At 31.2% G+C, this 19,566-nt stretch overlaps 2 protein-coding genes across 4 annotated transcripts in view; one reads left to right on the top strand and one right to left on the bottom strand.

Moving 5' to 3' along the window:
- LOC148283511 (AP-1 complex subunit sigma-2-like) overlaps positions 1-4,241 on the bottom strand; it is a 37,852-nt gene extending 33,611 nt beyond the window's left edge. For all 3 annotated transcript variants that reach the window (XM_088243761.1, XM_088243760.1, XM_088243762.1), the window contains exons 1-3: positions 4,056-4,241; positions 3,589-3,767; positions 1,753-1,861 (exon numbers count right to left, since the gene is read on the bottom strand). In XM_088243761.1, the coding sequence (XP_088099887.1) occupies positions 1,753-1,861; positions 3,589-3,767; positions 4,056-4,058 (291 nt within the window). In that variant the 5' untranslated portion in view covers positions 4,059-4,241. The remainder of the gene's footprint in view (positions 1-1,752; positions 1,862-3,588; positions 3,768-4,055) is intronic.
- A 769-nt stretch (positions 4,242-5,010) lies between these two features.
- Positions 5,011-18,285, top strand: LOC148283510 (xylulose kinase). The gene is made up of 10 exons (XM_088243753.1): positions 5,011-5,312; positions 6,869-6,951; positions 7,670-7,817; positions 9,481-9,660; positions 10,454-10,687; positions 11,592-11,748; positions 14,969-15,229; positions 16,595-16,771; positions 17,619-17,716; positions 17,955-18,285. Exons 1-10 carry the CDS (start codon positions 5,259-5,261, stop codon positions 18,183-18,185), a joined length of 1,623 nt encoding a protein of 540 aa, XP_088099879.1. The 5' UTR covers positions 5,011-5,258; the 3' UTR covers positions 18,186-18,285.
- Positions 18,286-19,566: the final 1,281 nt, after the last annotated feature.

The raw sequence follows: 19,566 nt of genomic DNA, 5'->3' as shown, positions 1-19,566 counted from the left end.
AAAACTTGCATTCAAAAGCCACATCAACCACATTACTTCTTAAAATATGAAAACTTTGGGTTTCATTCTTAGAACCATAAAGGATTTTGAAGCAGTTAAAATAATGAAACTCTTGTTTATATCCTTGGTTAGAAGCCAATAAAAGTACAACTCTACTATATGGTCCCCTTTTTACAAAATTCGCATAAATAATGTTAAAAGAGTCCAATGAAATTTTTTAAGATTCATTAATTTCAAACTGCATATTCCTATAGAACAAATTAACTACATGTCTTTGTTAAATTTTTATAATTTACCTACTCTGGGTGATCGTAGGACCTGATGTTTTAATATAAAATCATTAATTACAATAAATATTAATATACCAACACGTAGAACTAGACAAAATACTCTATATTATTGTCACCCTTCTCAAACCAACTATCTTTGTCACTCACCTATACCGCGTATACACAGACTAGTAAATGAATGTACCTCATAATGACATTTTCAACTTGAGCCTCTGTGAATTCAAATCATCTCTTTATAAATATTTTATGATGTTCTATAGTAACACTTAAAGAATTATTTGCAATAGCTACTTATGCTAACGATCTGGTGTTAGCTCATTTTATATGCATATATAACAAAGTTTTTTTTTTTTTTGCACCACAACAGGCCAGGAAGCCCAATTACAGTGGTGAATTACATCACAGAACACCCAGGCTTGAGAAAAATCACTTTTTTTTTATTTTTGTGTTCTCACCGGGAATCGAACCCGGAACCTTAAGTGTATGAGTCAAGCGTCTTGACCACTACACCACGGAGGCGTTTTATATCTTTTGTATGCTGACATACATGTATATGTATATTTTTCTTGTTATTTTTGTTTTTCTTTTTACATCCATGTTTTAATATTGCTTTTTAATTTTTGTATATCTTACTAACTTATTATATTGTTATATTTTATATTGAAAAGGCACTTGTGCCGTATAATAAATAAAGGATGCATAAATTATATGGTATAGGTATACAATTCTATTTAAGGATTATGGGGGTAAAAGAAGTCTTCTGCTCCACAACATATTTGTTAATTTTAAATGTTTACATTGGATTTCATTTTTTGCGTAAATAAAAAAAATCATTGCTGCAATCATAAAACTAATCATAGCAATATGAAATATAAATATACAACACATGTAAGTATTTATTGTTTAATGTAGGCATACTCATAGCATCGGCCTTGGCCGAGCACCACATAGAAACGGGGCATAAGTTTTCCTTTGAGCCGATAATCTTAGGGAGGCCAAAGAACCACCAAACACGACTAGTAAAAGAAGCAATTGAGATTTACAAACATCCCGACAACATAAACAGAGATGATGGGATGCGATTAAAAACATCCTGGTACCCAGTCATAAAGAAATTGCATAAAGATTGTAATGTAACACAGATTTGGGATACGGTATAGATCCTAAGTACATAATGGTACACATTAATCTAAACGACTACGACACGGTACAAGTCCCAAATACATAACATCACACAAAAACGACTACGACACGGTAAAAATTCTAAGTACCTAATGCAACACATATTCATACACAAATAACATCAACCCTGATGATGGACGCTGTAACGCGATCCGAAACGTCGGTAGAGAGTACGAACGACACACGGCATAATAACCCAGAAAAACTTATTGTGCATACTCATAGCATACAAATGCAAATATATATATTATTAATAATGATGGCGGTAAAAAAATCTTACGCTTCCAAAATATTTATCCAGAAGTTCAACATATCTATGTATGAGTTCCAAACTCAGCAGTTCATTGTCCCCTTGATCAATGGCACAGCAGAAGTAGAGAGAAGCATACCTGTGCAAACAATCAACAACTTAGAAAATATTAAAATATTTACTTAAGTAATCACAGTACCTATACAAAACTCTAATTCCCATACCTGCTAGAAAAAAATATATGTTAAGTCAGATCTTCCAAATTAAAACAGTTTAAGTACTAGATTTGAATATCTCTAGCCATGGGAAACTAAAATGTAATGCTAACCTGATCTACAAACAAACCAGCATGCTGTTTCTCCATAGGGGTAGACAGAGAGGATAGAATGCCGTATCACTCTGTCTTTGCATACAGTTTTTGTTTTATTTTTAAACAAGTTTTTGCAACAAATAGCGTTTTGTTAATCGGACGGGTCTGAGTTAAAGGTACATTAAAGTTAAGAGGTTTGTTTAATCAAGGACGTCCAAACAGTTATTTAAAATTTTATACAAAATCATCAAATCACTAATTGTTCGTCTACTAGATAATGTTTTAGAGTTTAGTTTACACATTAAAGAATCATAATAAATTTGCTCAAGAGGAATCGATAGTTTATAATTTTTAAATCTTAAGAATTTACGTTTATTACTTTTTCTAATTTATATTGATACTTCAATTCAATTACACGTAATTTACTAAACTTAATATTATCCTCACATCCTATGCATATTTATTCATCAATATCGACGCTCCAATTATTGCTAAAACTCCACTGGGCAGCGTCACAACAGTGCCGTATTTCTTTCGTGCGCTATTTATTATTATTTTTTTATTTATTTATTAACGGACATTGTCCATGTATACAATTTATAAGGTTTAAATATTACAATAAAAGAATAGTTTAAAACATTTTAAAAAAAGAAAAGAAGCATTGACAAACATAAGGGACAGCGAGAGAAGATCTGGACTATTTATTTAGTGCTCGTTTAAATCGTTGTAAACTTAAACCAAAAAAGTCCAGATCTTGTATTGAGTTAACAATACGACAAAGACGGGTCATTGGAGAATTAAGGCCATAGTTTGTTCTATACTGATCGATGAACATTACTTCATTGTTTCTCAATCTACGAGTCGGAATATTGAATTTTACTTGTCCCAGTAATGATGGAACATTGATTATACCATTTAGTATGCCGAACATATATATGGAGTCAATATTAGTTCTACATTTTTGTAGACTAGAAATATTTAACATTGACTCTATTTCGGCATAAGAATAATTATCTCTCTCAAGCCCAAGCATCCACGCTATTTTTCGAAGCAAGCGATGTTGGACTGATTCAATGTGATTTATGCGATTGACATAGAATGGAGACCAGACCACGGAGGCATATTCTAGAAGAGGGCGAGCAGTTGGGCAATAAAGAGTTTTGATTGTACGGACATTAGTAAAATCAGAGGATATTATGTTAATGAAACCAAGTAATTTCAGTGATTTATTTACTGTATTATCTATATGCTCGTTGTATGTCAGTTTATAGTCCGAAACAACTCCTAAATCTTTGATGGACTTAACTACATCAATTTTGGAGTTTTCTAATAGGTACTCGAAGGAAATTGGTTGTTTTGTTCTATGAAATTACATTATTTTGCATTTTTTTATATTTAGTTCTAATTTATTGACTTTACACCATCGCTTAAAAGATGAGCTATGAACTAAGACCCCCTCAATACTTACTAACATGCCTCTTCTAGATTTCTGATATTTTTCATGATCACACAATCGATGAGATAAACTATAAAAATTAAAGAATAGAATTACTTACCTTTTATATACAACTTTAACATCTTTCCACTCGAGGAACGAACACATTTTTGGCTTTCGAGCGAGTACCGTTGTAATCAATTCCCTGGTTATCTTCTTTTTCAACTTATCCGGGTGTGCTACGTACCATTTTTGTAACCGCAGTTTCCCTTGGCGGCTAAATAATAACATAAACTGCATCTGTAATTGATAAAGCGAAAATTAAACAAATATATATTCGTTATTAAACAAAAAAAATGTTTTCATCAGAAAATAAAAGTTTTAAATAATTGTTGATTGCTAGAATCGCTATTTCAACTTCCTCTAACGCGAGTTTTATAATAAAAGAAGTATGTTCACGCTCCATTTCACACGAAACCGACTATAATCAACTACAATGCCTACATGTTTATGACCAATTGATTCTAAGAATGATAATATGAATTATAAATCATTTCTGGAATACAATTCAGATAAAACATATCATACCATTGTGATGAATTATACAAAACTATTTCCTTGTAAATTAGCAATTAAACGAAACTGCCTACGGAAGATTTCGGGAAACCTCCCATCGGGAAATTGAAAATGCGAAGAATGATCAAATGACAAAATGACAGATTCACAAATTGACAGATGACGTCCTAAGTCCTAAGCATTTCACTTATTAGTACTGTTACTGGCACTAAAATTATAAATCGAATAGCTTTGTTTTAAATCGAAGAACCGATTATTAAGATTTTTAATAAATGATAAAATTATTGTGAATTAAAACCAAAAAGTTTGTTAATACCATTAAATGCAATATCTTGATTGTTCTCAAATCACCACCAATATTTAATAAACATCAATTGTACAGTAGTCATCCAATATTCATAATTAAAATAGTATATATTATTTATTTTCGTAGGTTATCTATTTTTTCTTCATCCTCAAGATAAATTTCAACAAAAAATTGCTCTCTAAAAAATTTATTAATTGGAGCATTATTATAAACAAGAACAATGTTCCGTTGTATTCGTAGCACAAACGATTTGTATTTGCATTACATAAAAACTCTAAAACTACAGCTGGGATGGACTTACTTACCCAGCGTGTATTTAAAACATTAGTTTTTTATATTCACTATCATATTATATAGTATCGACTGTAACCTCAATTAATTACATTAAAAAAATAGTTGAAAGTAGGTTTTTTTGTGTTTACTATAATCACATGTATTCTGACTTATGGGGCACTTTGACGAATTTTCGTTTCGTTATATTTATGTATCTTGTTAACAGCAAAATTTTCATTCATAATTATTTATTTACAATAATGTATGACGGAAAACCAATGCATGATTCGGAAATCAATTAGTAGTTATTGACTATTCGATTATTTCATAAATCTACGGGTTTATGTTTGTACGTAACTATTTCATTTATATTTTAGATTTTCTTTCGTGTCTATGGATACCTAATAGATTATATTGGTCGAAACAGCGTGTGTACAATAAAAATATAATTGGTCGAATTTCTGTCAAAATTATCAGCAGCTGTCAACTGTCAGTGATTGTCATTAGTTGTCAGTGTGCTGTCATTCCCGCATTTTAGCCTTAGCTCGTTTCCATGTTGTGTGTTTGTGAGCAGATGTGGGTGGTTTGATCAATGAAGTTAAATTTTTTGCTATCCCCCATTATTTTTCTATAAAATGCAATCTTTAGTTGATAGTACGTTTTTGGGATTAGATTGGAGTACTCAAAAGGTAAATTGAATCAATAATTCCAACCATTTAGTAATTTAAAATATGGTAATTTTTATACATAAACTTGATTATATTCTGATTCTATGATTATTTAAATATGGGTGTAAATAAAACTTAATTTCGTTTGTGGGATTTATAACATATTTTGAATATAAAATATAAATAATAACCGAGGGGTTATATCGATTGTTCTCATTCTTAAATTACTTTTTTTTAATAATACGTGATATGTTCAGAAACCTTTAGGTAATGCGAGTTTAAGTGTTTGTCATTGAAACTATCATACGAGTGTCAACATAGGCTATTCTATATTCCGTTATGTAGACTCTACCTGCTAATAATTTTATTTGCATTGGACATCTTTCACATTGCACAAACAGCGCACTAAATTCAGTGAACGCGTATTTGCGGTTGCAGGCCCTATGGCATGGAATGCTCTCCCAGCAGAGGTGCAAGGCTGTGAGAGTGAAGTGATGTTTCGGAAAAAACTTAAAACCCACTTGTTCTCTAAATTATTTGAATAAATCTGTAGCATGTGATAACAGAATAAGTTGTTTTGATGAAATTACATATTTAAAAGCTTGGATCAAATTTATTTATCTACAGAATAACTATGTAAAGCGCCCTTGAGGTATTATAGTATGAAAATGGCACTATATCAGTTATCCATAATAATAATAATGCTATAAGACAATTATTTGTGCATTTTTAGAACTGTTTTATAGTTATTATTGTCAAACAATATTTACATTTATTGAGTTTTTTCAAGAATAATCAGTTACTTTTTATCTGAATTCGAAATTATTTTTTTTGCATTTATGAAATGTTATTTATAATGTTTTTTTTTTATTCTGCTTTTGTTCATAAGCTTTCATGTTCTTTACTTAATAGTCTACACATTGTTAAATTAGTTCTTTTTTATGTTGTGATTTGCCTATTCCTTAGTGAGTTTTTTGCCAAAAACTCCCCGGGAATATTATATAAAATTATGTGAGTCCATAAAAATGTATGTTTTCTTAAACTTTTTCTTAGAGTATATATTTTCATAAAGATAATTAAAAATATTTTTCACACACTTAAGTACGTAATAAAAAAGTTATTAATCTTATCAAGTCTAATCTTACCCCTTTCCAACAATAGATGTCGCTGTTTTCTCCATACTTTCATTCTCAATAGTAAACCAGCACGCATCGGAAGGTAATATTCAAACCAAGCATATAAAGATAATTGAAAAACGCCGCATGCGAATTTGGAAGCCATCTACCTATGGGCAGAATAATGAATGCCACACAGCATGCAAAGTGATTACTTAACCCTGCCGATAAGCTCTATAAAATACTCGATTTGCATAGCATCTAACAGCTAACAGCTTCATCTCTGTTGAAAAAAATTCTTTGGTACTTAACTATGATCGAATAATCTTTAATATTCCTAACTGAAATTGTGTGTTTCAACTAAGTATAAATATACTTTTAATATTTTAGTTTAGCAGATAAATTATAAACCTAAATAAGTTATCTTGAACTATTGATTTTAACTGTATTTTTTTTTTTTAGTTAAAAGCGATAATTGTGAACAATAAATTAGAAATTCTTCAAGAAGCTGAAATTCATTATGATTCCGATCTTCCTGAATATAGGTTTGTTATTTTTTTTATTTACTAGTTATATTGCTGTTTATTTTCTTTTATATTTTCTCTCATATAAAAAAAAAATGTATTTTCATTGTCATGTCCTGTACTTTACATTATAAAATTTAAAGTCAGGTATCAAGTGCTATTATGTGTATAATGTATTATCAATATTTTGTGAATTACATTTTAATATATCATAGTAGAATTAATGGATATTTTAACAGAGAAAAATAACCTTTTTAAAAGGGGAATATGTATTAGCTGATTTATATGTACCACTGTGTCTCATTCACCATTTTTTTACTACAAACCGTCACGCCGTTTTCCCGTAAGGGTAGGCAGATATGATAGAACGCCACATCACTCTATCTTTGCATACAGATCTCGCTTCCTCTACATTCATACATCTTCTCATGCAGGCGCGCTGATTATTCCGACTTTTGACATGTTTATCTTCAAACATTTGTTGGATTTGGTCATGGCATGTCTTTCTCGGTCTTCCTCCATTTTTTCATAATTACTAATTTATATAAATATTTTTATGCAAAAAAAATTAAGGACTCTCCTCACTAGGGAAACCTGTTCCAAGGAGGACAGTACAGTGTTTTTTTTTTTTATGTATTTCACATGTCGTATTTCTTTTTTTTTTATTTCTTCCATCCTAATTTTCTTCAGCCAATACTTAAATTTTAATAGACCCTGAAATTTAAAATGTATTTTATAGAACAAGTGGGGGAGTTCTACGAAGAGAAAAAGGCGAAGTATTTTCTCCGCCACTTATGTGGGTAAAGGCACTTGATATGGCATTAGACCGACTTACTCTTGCCGGGGCTGATTTCTACCAAGTTGCTGCTCTCTCTGGGGCCGCCCAGGTAATGATATAAACCTAGTAATTTATAGATCATTTTTATAATTACAATTCCTTATTTGAAATCATTATATAGTATCTGATACTAACGTCAACTTATTTTGGAACACAACATGTTCCTTTGTGAAGACAATATTCGTTCGTATTTTGTAAGTTACGCATGACTTTTCAGGACATTAAGATATATATTCATATGTACCTCGCTCATTGAATCGATTATATCCTACAGAGTGTGTGTTCTGGGCCTCACCTTCCAGTCTCACCTGGATAAAATTTATGACATTCAGGTGAGGCTGTTAAGGGGGATTGTACCAAATAGTGTAATCCGTAAGGCCAAACAAATAGGCAAAGGCATATTTTTTTAATTCTGTAATATCCTGCTGATAAAAAAACATTATGACTTCAAATTGATTTTAGATCACTTTGTTGATCCGGAATATGAAAATAGAGTTTCCCTTACTACCATCACTAGATTAAAAACTAAAAATTCCCTGGTCGCTCCCCGAATCACTAATTACTTCAGAGAACGAACATTAAATCGCGTAATTCCAAGATTGTTCAATAATCTCCTGAAAACCATTATTTGCACGGAAGATCTTTAAATGAAAAGAAAGGCACAAAAAAAATACTTTTTTAGTACCTTATTGTAAATGTTAATTATTAAATTTACATGTAAAAGTAAATAATACATAAAACAAACCTGCTTTAAAAACTTGTGTCCTACCAAAAAGCCTTGACTTATATTATAACATTTAACTTTTAATATTATTCATAAACACTGTATCGCAACACTAAAAGAAAGAAAGAATACAATTGATAGTAATACCTAAATAATACTATGTTGATTTCAATTGTTTACCGTTTATTGACTTACATATGTATTCTAAAGAAGTATTTTTCTAACTTCTTCATATTAAAGATTATTTTAATAAAACCTATACGCAAAAATGTACTCCTGTTCTCCACTACAATATATGTATGTATTATTTTGTATCCTCATATATTTTCTACTAATATGTAATGATTTTTTTTTTTTTTTTCTCTTAATTCATTTTTATTTTTGCTCCTTTCTTTGTGTAAAATGCATTTCTGTCTTCATTTTTAAAAATGCTCTTCTGTTCTTTCCACTTTTATACTAATATGTTAAGATGATATTTTTGATATTTTTCTTTTTCTTCTAAAAATCATTTATATATTTTTTGCTACTTCTTTGTAAAATACATGTCTATCTTTATTTGTATATATGTATGTAAAACATGTAAAAGCCTAAAAGGCGTTTTAATAAATAAATCAAAATAAAATAAAATAAAATAGTATAAAAAGCATTCATAACAAAATATAACACATAACTTAACATCTAAATATTCTAAAAGAGAATTGACACAATTGCACTGAGAAACCACACTTATTTTGAATTATTTTCCCTTTATTAAAATAAATCACATTATAATTATTGTCAAAATATTACAGTTTCAATTAGAATGTTTAGAGTGTTTCAAATATAACTACCACCTTTTCTGTTGACGACTTTGTTATTTGCAAATACAGTAAACTAGTAAAAAAAAAATGGATTGTCTATTTCTTCTGCATTTTTTCAAAGAATTTGATTGTTAGGTTTTGTTGTAATTTAATATGTATTTTAAAATTAGTATTTTTACTTTATTTAGCAACATGGATCAGTTTGGTGGGCGAAGAATTCCCAAAATCTTCTATCAAACCTCGACAACTCTAGGTTTCTGTATGAACAGTTTGGTATGGCATTCTCACTCTTAGAAAGCCCAATATGGATGGACACAAGTACCAAACAGTGGTGCGACAAATTGGAAAATGCAGTTGGAGGACCAGTGGTAAATATGATAAAAATATTTCAAATAGATATATATGCTTTTTTACATATTACAATAACTTTACTAAAGTTAAACCATTTGTTTGTCAAGAGAGTGTTTCTTACCATCAATGTTTTAAAGCATTTAAAAAAAAAAAAAAAACTAAACGGTTTAATTTTTTTTTTCAAACCGCAATACATTTTTTCAATTAATTAATAGTAATATTTACTGTATTTTCCATTCGTCTGTGTCCAGGTGGATGAAAAACACAGTTCTGTGTGTGAAATAGAACCAGAACCCTGGACAAGTGTTTTCAACTCGATGGCTGCTCTCAAGTAAAATCTTGAATAAGGAAATCGAGTGGAGATAAGTCCGCCTCGTTCTGTAGTGGTTGGCGCGTTCGCCCACCATTTTTAAGATCCTGGGTTCGATTCCTGACAGACTGGACTTGAAATATTGATTTTTAAAAGTTTTTTGCACTGCAATATTTCATTGTTCCTAGATTGGCACCTGAAGCGTAAGACTGATCGCCTTTCCTTCATGTAACAGATTATTACTATGCCGCATTTGGTTTACCATTGCAGTGCCCTATGCACTACTGGGTGTGGAAAAAGAGATGATGAATATTAAATAAATAAAAAGTGAGGAAAAAATCACAGTATGTATTCATTATATTACAAAAAATTAGCTACATTCCTCGGGATTTGAACCTTACTCCCGATTGACTGATCGGGGCTCTCAATTAATTACTATAACACACTTTCTGTCTTCGTCCGCCAAGCATTTTATCATTGCTTTATTCTCATTTTTGTAGGAATTGGCTAAGATTACCGGATCTCGGGCGTATGAAAGATTCACAGGCAGTCAAATAGGAAAAATCTACGACAGCAAACGCCGGTTGTATGAAATTACAGAACGTGTGTCACTGGTCAGTTCTTTCGGTTGCTCACTATTTGTGGGTAAAGTTGCGCCATTAGATATTTCGGATGCATCTGGAATGAACTTGCTGGATATACACACCAAGAAGTGGAATGAATCCTGCCTTAAGGTATTGGTTTTTCCTTATAAAACTGCAGTAAATATGTTTAGAAGTGTATAAGTAACATTATGTACCTTCAAAAATTTCATGCACCACAGGAGAGGCAGTGATAAAAAGTGATGGATTTATCATTATATTTCATGTCTCTTTCTTTCCATCCCCCGCTTTTTTCATCCATGTTCTACCGGCTATCGAAGCAATGTCATCTGCCCATCTTTTTTGTGGCTTTCCAACACATCTTTTGTTTGCCCACGGTCTCAACTTTATTATTCTGTGTGTCCTCCTGTCATCATTTTGTCTCCCTAAGTGTCCTGCACACTGCCGTTTTAATTTTGCTTTACATTCCATGATATTTACAACTTCGGTTGGGCACCTAATTTCTTCATTTCTTATTGTCTCTTAGACATATACCGAACCAAGCATCTGTCTTTCCATGGATCATTAGATGCATTTCAGTTTCTAGCAACTTTTCTGTGTAACATATATAGTTTCTAGTCCGTATGTCGTCACTTGCATTATACACAATTCATAGACTTGTCTTTTTAAGCATACTGGGACTTTATTTTCAAACTGTCACACAAGATATTAATTATCTTATGTTTGTCCAAAAAGAGTAGAAAACTGTTGAAATGGAACTTCAACACCAAATTATAAATTACTTGTTTTGAATTTTTTTTATTGTATTGAAGTACTGCTATTTTTAAAATACTAAATAATATCACAAACACAGCAAATTATTTTCTACTTTTTTTGTCTTTTTCTATTTTGATGTAAATGACTGCCAAGATCAAAATAAAAAAAAGGGATTTAAAATTTATTACATGAGATTTCTAGAACCCCACCGCATGACCTATTTGTTGTCTATTTTATATTTATAAAATGTAATAAATAAATGCGTTCTCTTATATTGCAGGCCTGTGGTGACAACACCTTGGCAGATAAACTCGGACAGCCGGTACCCTCTAATGAATGTATCGGTCCTATTTCTCCATACTTTGTTGAAAGATTTGGATTTAGTGAAGCCTGTAAAGTTATTTCATTTACTGGAGATAATCCTTCTTCTGTCGCAGGTATAAAACCTTTATGGCCATATTATATTTGATAATAATAATTTATCAAATATATATCAACATTAACATAAATATCAAATTTGTTACTGAACACTTCGTTTTATATCGTTGGATAAATTCTACAACTAGTAACATCAAAATCAGCATTTTTGAGTATCCTCTCATAAAATCATCACAATATTATTTGAATGACACTATTTTTTTTTTTTCTTTTTATTTCTACTTGTAATAAATGATTTCACATTGAAAATGTTTATCTATTGAAAAATAGTTGGATTCATCGATATATGTATATATAAACACTAAATGTAGCACTAACCACATAATATTTAAGTAATTTATTACATCTAGGTATATAACATAAATATTTTTTTGAATGTGACAAAATTTAACAAAAAAATCATTTCAATTTAAGAAAAGAGAAATAAAATGTCTTAAAAACATTTAAAATGAAGATGTTTTTTTTATGTGTTTTTTATCTCTTTTTAGCTTTGTTTTCTTATGTATTTATTTTTCTTATGTGAAGCTCTTGGAATATTCAAATAATTAAATAAGTAATAAAAACAATAGTATTTGAACATTGTGAATATATGTATTAACAACTATGACAAATCTTGCAAAACCACATTAATAGGGCAATTCGATTGCTGAATACGGCTTCTGCAGATAATTTTTCTTTACATATCGGCAGGTTAGCAGCTATCTGCTTTCTATTCATTAATTTCTAACTTATGTTTACAGTCTGCATTACGTGATGGGTTAAACAACCCGTAAAGTAAAGCAGACTACAACTGTCAAATAAAATAAAAAACTGCATTGAATTTGTATATTTTGATATCTTCACTCGTCATTTTCAATGTTTTAATATTTAGTGAAATAGATGTATGTGTATTTTGTTTGTTCCTACGTTAATAATAATTGGTTATCATTTTATTGATTGCCTAATAAGTTGTGAGATAAAATTGGAAGTTCAAACATTTCAGATAGTGGGTAATAAATGTCACTGACCTTGAGTCTTAATCTCGAAAACACACAAATATCAAATTATTATATAACTATTAAATAATATCCTTCATTTTTAGCATATAATAATATGCATACACTATGTCCAGGCGGATGAAGAATACAGTACCATGAGAACCAGAATCCTGTAAAAATCCTGAATAAGTCAATCTAGTTTAGATAAGTCCGCCTCCTTGTGTAGTGTTTGGCGCATTCGCCTACCATTCTTGAGGTCCTGGGTTTGATTCCTGTCAAGATGGACGTGAAATATTCATTTTGAAGTTTGTTTAAACTAGTAATAGTTAAGACCATCCAAGATCTCTGTACCAACTGCAAAATAAAATTGAAGTTGATAATGAATTATCAGTCGCCAGCAATTCTCTTTATATCATCTGACCACTGTGTAGGGGGTCTCCCTCTACTTCTTTTGTCTTCAAGAGGTCTCCATTCAACTACCCTTTTAGTTCATCCTTGGTCGTCTAATCCGGCAACATGTCCCGCAAATGACCATTTAAGCTTAAGCTAAATAATCCTAAAATATATTATACTACCATGTTATTCACATTACTATTGGCTTTGATATTATTCATCACATTTATTTCAACTTCCGTACATTATATTGATCTGTGAAGATTTTGAACATTTCAATTAAGTCACCATGCTGCCTCCGCTCTTCTGGTGAACTCAGACCAAATTCTCTCAACCCTTTGATCCATGAACATAGATTTACTAGATTTTTTAAACTTTTCTGTTAAAATTATGTTATTTTTAGCTTGAAAACAATTATATATTTTTCCCTTTTTGGTTTCTAAACTCTTTATATAAAAAAAAATATATTGGTATAAATTTGTACCTTCAGGAAATTGCAATGTAAAAAGTTGTTATTTTTCCAATACGATATATTTTCAAAAATAAATTAAAAACCAGCATTATAATCAAACCACAAAAGTATTTGAAAATAAAAGAACTTACTTGCTATCTAAATTATTCTATTGCGGTTTGTGAAGGAGTAGTAAATTTACACAACCAAATGGGTGCAGCTCTACGCAAAACTTATCCCAGGGAGTCATTTTTTAAAACTAATTACTTCAAAATGGCCGAACCTACTCAAAATAGTCCAAATATGTACCGACAGTGATTAGTTACATCAAATGCATTTTCTTATAAGAGAATGAATTCCATTTATGACTTCAGTCAAAAACTTAGGTATTATCATTCATAAGCATTTAGGGTGGCACAATCAGGTTAACGAAGTTAGTCGTAAACTTTATAGCAGTCTGCACTCACTTAAAAGATTACAGAATTTCTTGCCAATTAATGCTAAGCAAACATTAGCTCAGAGCTTACTTCTTCCACTCCTTGACTATGCGAATGTATATTATCCAGATGCTAACTCTAAATTACTTGATAAGTTAGAACGATTGCAGAATATTTGTATTCGTTATATCTTTGATCTTCGCAAATTTGACCACGTAACCGAGTATCGCACGCAACTACACTGGCTCAGTATCAGGCATAGAAGAAACATTCACATTCTATCACTTCTTCACAATATTTTAAATATCCCACTTCGCCTGTTTATCTGAGAGAGCTCATCCAACCTCTTTCACAACACGGACTATCTCTTTGTTCTAGTAACGAGAGAACCCTTTTAATACCCTGTCATCGCTCTAATATTCTTGCCTCCTCTTTCACAGTAGTAGCCGCTCGATTGTGGAATAATCTACCCACTAATTTTCGAAATGCCCCTTCTTTATTTACATTTAAGTCAAGATTAAAATGTCACTATCTAAATATTTAAATTGTTCCTTTATCCTTCTTCTTTCCTTCCCATCCCTTCTCCTTTCTTCATAGTATAGTGTTAATTTTTTTAAATATATTTTTATTTTGTTAATCTTTGTTTTTAATTTTTGTATAAAATTGTAAGATTCAATGTGTCCATGTATTTATAATTTTCTCAAACTAAACTGTTTGTATTTATAATTTTCTCAAACTAAACGGTTTGGGTAGGTAGGAAGAAATTGCCTTAAGGCAATATGCCCGCCCTTATATGTATATATATTGTATATGTATATAAAGTGTCAAATAATTTTTTTTTTAAATAATAATGGATTTATTTTTAGAAAAAAACATTATTAAATTTTTCTTTGTTTCCTTGGATACGTACTTTATTTCATAGTTGGAAAGCGTATTCAATTAAGTTATTATCTTTTCGCAGGCATGCGACTATCTCATGGCTGGGTGGTGGTTAGCTTGGGGACTAGTGACACGCTGCTTCTGTGGCTCGAGGACCCTCATTCCATGCAGTCTGGTCATGTCATGTGCTCCCCCACTGACCCCGCATCCTATTTTGCGCTTCTCTGCTTCAGCAATGGCTCCCTGGTCCGCGAAGCCGCCCGCGACCGCTTGGCCGACGCATCCTGGGACACGTTCAACTCCATGCTGGACGGGACGCCCCGAGGAAACTTTGGCAACATCGGTATACAAATAAAAATTATATTTTAGACCAATAGTGATAGACATTAGAAGTGAGTTGAAAAACATTTTTTTTGTGTTTTTTTCCTTTATTCAGAAAAAAAATATTCACTGAGTTTTACAAAAAAAAAATAACACAAAAATGTAGGCCCCTGTAAACCGCTTTTCTAGCAATTTGTTATCGGGTGCTCAATCATAAATTCAATATTTTTCTGATAAAGTTACAGAAAACGAATACAAATGCGAAAAGTGCCAAGTGTCCAATAATGCAGTAGTAAAAAAATACAATAATTATATTATTGTGCAAATATAATTATATATGAAAATAATAAAATCAAAGAAATTTAAAAGAAGCGATTACCATCTAGGCACAAGTAGCAAAAAAAATCATCAAATGTAAAAAAAATATTTTTTTTACATTTTTTTTTTTATATATGCCTCCACTCGTTTGCAAGTGTTTTGATTTTTTGTTATATGTAATTATTACAAAAAAGCTCTCTCTCCCAGCCAGTTACACAAAAGTTTCAATAAAAAAAATCTGTTTTCATTCCATAATATCTACAAATAAATTAAACTTCACATCATCACATAATGTTAAAAATTGCGTGAATGAACTTGGGTTTTTTTTTAACACTTTAATTTAATTACATTTAATTACTATGGGAAAATATGTTCTATTATTATTTAAAACGTGTCTGTAATCTATATCTATTCAAATAATTAAATGGTTTGGAGGTGACGAATTTTTATTTTTTTTATTTTTCAGGAAGGCTCAGTAGCATAAAGTTTGGCAACCGCTGCAATACATACAATATTTTTTTTAACTTTGGACAGTTTTTTATGCATAGAAAATGTATAAAAAAATCCTATTAAAAACCTTTGATATTTGTACTTTTAACAAATGAAAAAAAAACTTTTTGCGATTCACTAATCACCTATTGAAAATAATAATACATTTGATTGTAATAATGTATTAAATATCTTACACATTTGCAATAGAGGCCTAAAAATAGATAATCATGATAAGTTAGAAATTCAAAAAGCTGTCAATAATAATCGTCCCATAAATATTTAAATAACAGTCATTTGTTAAAAGTGTTTAATAATTAAATCATGTTTCATTCCAATACTTTATATGTACCCTCGTGTCTTTTTTAAGAAATGGTAGCCTAGACCACATGTTAGCAGATGATGTATTTTTAGGCATTTACTTGTTATTTGGTAAGAATAAAAATATTAAATGTTAGTTTAATTTTAAGCCTTGAGAAAGGAACACTCTTGTTCTGAAACCGGTCGGCAGATTAAATTTATGTAGTTATTTTACGCAAAGTAAATATTTACTTATATTTTTGAAAACGTTTTTGTCTAGGCCTTTTCTTTGACACGCCCGAGATAGTCCCAAAGGGGGCCGGCTCTGGGAGATGGATGTGGGGGCGTACTGGGGCCTCTCTCACTAAGATGGCTCCGGAAACAGAAATCAGAGCTCTGCTGGAAGGACAATTCCTCGCAAGGCGTGCACACGCCGAAGAAATGGGATTTAAAATAGGTGAAATAAAAATTGTTTCTTTCAATCCGTTTATTCATTCACAATATAATTTTATTTACATTTATTAAGACACAAGTTCATGGCACCAAAGTCCTGCGTTGATATAAGACCGATAAAGTACTTAACAAAAATAGCACAATAATACCCAATACAAAACAAGAACACCATTCAAAAATGAATACAAAAAGAACAATGGAACAACCAAGTGGGGGTTTTTGGAAAATCAAAATACTGATTTCCTCGCACGGATTTTATATTGCTGACAGTACATAAGTAAAAAAAATAGAAGATGACCTTAATTCCCCACGCATGAGAAGAGAGAACAAAAAAAATAAAAATAAGGACGACTCCTATAAAAGCCGTGAAGCCCTCACTGCAAGCGGTCAGTAAAAAGTCAGTATTGGTGAGTAGTAGATCAGTTCTGTTTGGAGAGATCAAACAGTTTGAAGTTCTCGCCATCGCTCTTGCACTCCATTACCTGATTCTGTATTATTTTATTCAGCACTCCATAACCTGATTCTGTATTATATTATTCAACAGGCGCCGTGGCGTAGTTGGTCAGACTGCTAACTGTGAAACTAGTGTCGCGGGTTCGATTTCCACCAGTTGGAAGAAAGAAATTCAAGAAATATTTTTTTCTCAATTGGTCTGGGTGTTGTGGTATACTTTTCATAACTTCCTTCCATATCTTCTCTTTCCCACCTACTGACAAGCCTCTAAAATAGAGACTTGGTGGGTTATTTCATTTTTTTTAAACATATAATAAATACATGTAGCAAACATAAAATCCTACAGTTTTAATAAATAAATAAAAACACAGATTTTCTAACTAAGCTGACTATTGCAGATGGTGATACCAAGATTCTGGCTACAGGTGGAGCCTCCCAAAACAAGGCACTGTTGCAAGTTCTTGCTGATGTATTCAATGCCCCTGTTTATGTCCAGGTATGTGTTCATAGTCATTTAGTAACTATTTCTTGAGGCAGACCATTACATGTATCCACAGATTGAAGTTGAACTTTGGCTTCTCTAATTTCATTGACTGTCCTATCATTGCATATTCCGGCTAAATGTGAAAAAAAAATTAAGTTTGCAAGTATAATATCCATACAGCATTTTATCTATTAATCTGAACTAACACTGCAATTTTCGAAAATTGTAATTGAATTGCGTTTATTTTCAGGATTGTGCCAACTCCGCTGTACTAGGAGCGGCATATCGCGCCCGACACGGTCTCCTGTGCACCATGTCTACTGACGAAGAGAAACCCAGTTTCACAGCTGCCACGGCAACTGCTCCGCCTCCCACCCTGGTCTGCTCCCCGTACCCTGACGCTGCACAAATCTACAACCCCATGTTGCAAAGATACACCGAACATGTTCAAAGCATCGTCAATGACAATGTGAAAAACTAAACTGCCCAGACACAGGAAAGTATCATATTAGAAATACTTAATAACTTCTGAATATTAACGTCCAAGTCTCCGGTAGTCTTGGTTTAAGCTCACTGTATGTAACTTACCATTGAAATGAAAGGCAGCTATTTAATCCGAAAATTAGATTTGACCACTTAATGCTAGGTTTTTTTTTTTACTTAAGTCTACAATTATTTGCATTCATTTGTCATTAAAAAGTCATTGAAAAATTCATAATTTTCTTGGAATATTTAACTTTCAATTTGACAGTAGTACATGTATGGTTTAAAGTAAATTTTATTTGACACATACTGAGATACTTTTGTTGGTGACTGTTTTTTATAGGGACATAATATCTCATCCTACCATATAATTACTTCAGTTTCACGTAGGCCATATCCATATTTTAACTACCAATGTCTTTTGAACTGATAGCTATAGCCATCATTCCTTAAATGAGGGACACAATTTTGATAGCAATAGCCGACATAACCGTGAAAGAGTTAAAGTTACGTGGCATAAATTGTAGTCCAAAAACTTATCAGTGAGACGCAAGTTTTTAATCAGTTTTTTATATCCACATTATATGTAATACATTCGACAATATAACATTTACGGAATATAATACGTATACTGTTAAGTACCAAGGAAATATTTTATATTTTTTCATTTTAAGATCTTCTGTGTGATAGTTGGTCTCTGTGAGGTCATTAAATGTTGAATATTGAAACATAATTTGTTTATATGTAGATTTCTTTCCATTAGTCTAAAAAATGACATTGACTTGGGGTATGTTTCACCTTCAGATGCGGAACTCCAAATGGTAGAAGAATAATCGCTTTCTGAATGTTGTATATACCTACACATCTCCCCATACACTAGATGTTACATGAAAAAATATATACATATATAAATTAAATAAAAACTGAAATAATAGAAATTGTGAAATTATCACATCAAAACACATCCTCAACACAACTGCATTTAAATTAAAATAATTGTATCATAGTATTTTGTTAAAAAAGTTGTTTTAATAGGAGCTGCTCATTTTTGCCTTGCTTGCCTGGTACAAGGCTTATATCAACTGCAATAGGTGCGTTTTTTCCAGCTGCTTTAACAATTGTGTGAGGATCTGGCGGGATGGTTATATATGTTAAAAAGTTTGAGTTTAAAAAAAGAGTGTTCAAGGATGTATTTCGTCTAGAAAAATATTGTCAGGCAAGCATTAACTAAATCATATTCCTCAGCCAAGCATTAATTAAAGGTGGTTAACTATCACTTAACTTGTATATATATATATCTTATATATTATTATTATTATTCTAGTGTAAAATTATTCATAAATCTATCCATTATTGGTAAATAATAATGTTTTCGTACT

The sequence above is a fragment of the Micrasema longulum genome, unplaced genomic scaffold (assembly GCF_059751315.1).
Source record: "Micrasema longulum isolate JH-2025_06_02 unplaced genomic scaffold, ASM5975131v1 h1tg000226l, whole genome shotgun sequence".
NCBI classification, from domain to species: Eukaryota; Metazoa; Arthropoda; class Insecta; order Trichoptera; family Brachycentridae; genus Micrasema; species Micrasema longulum.
The sequence above is the reverse complement of the archived record's forward strand: the minus strand, read 5'-3'. Positions and strand labels throughout refer to the sequence as shown.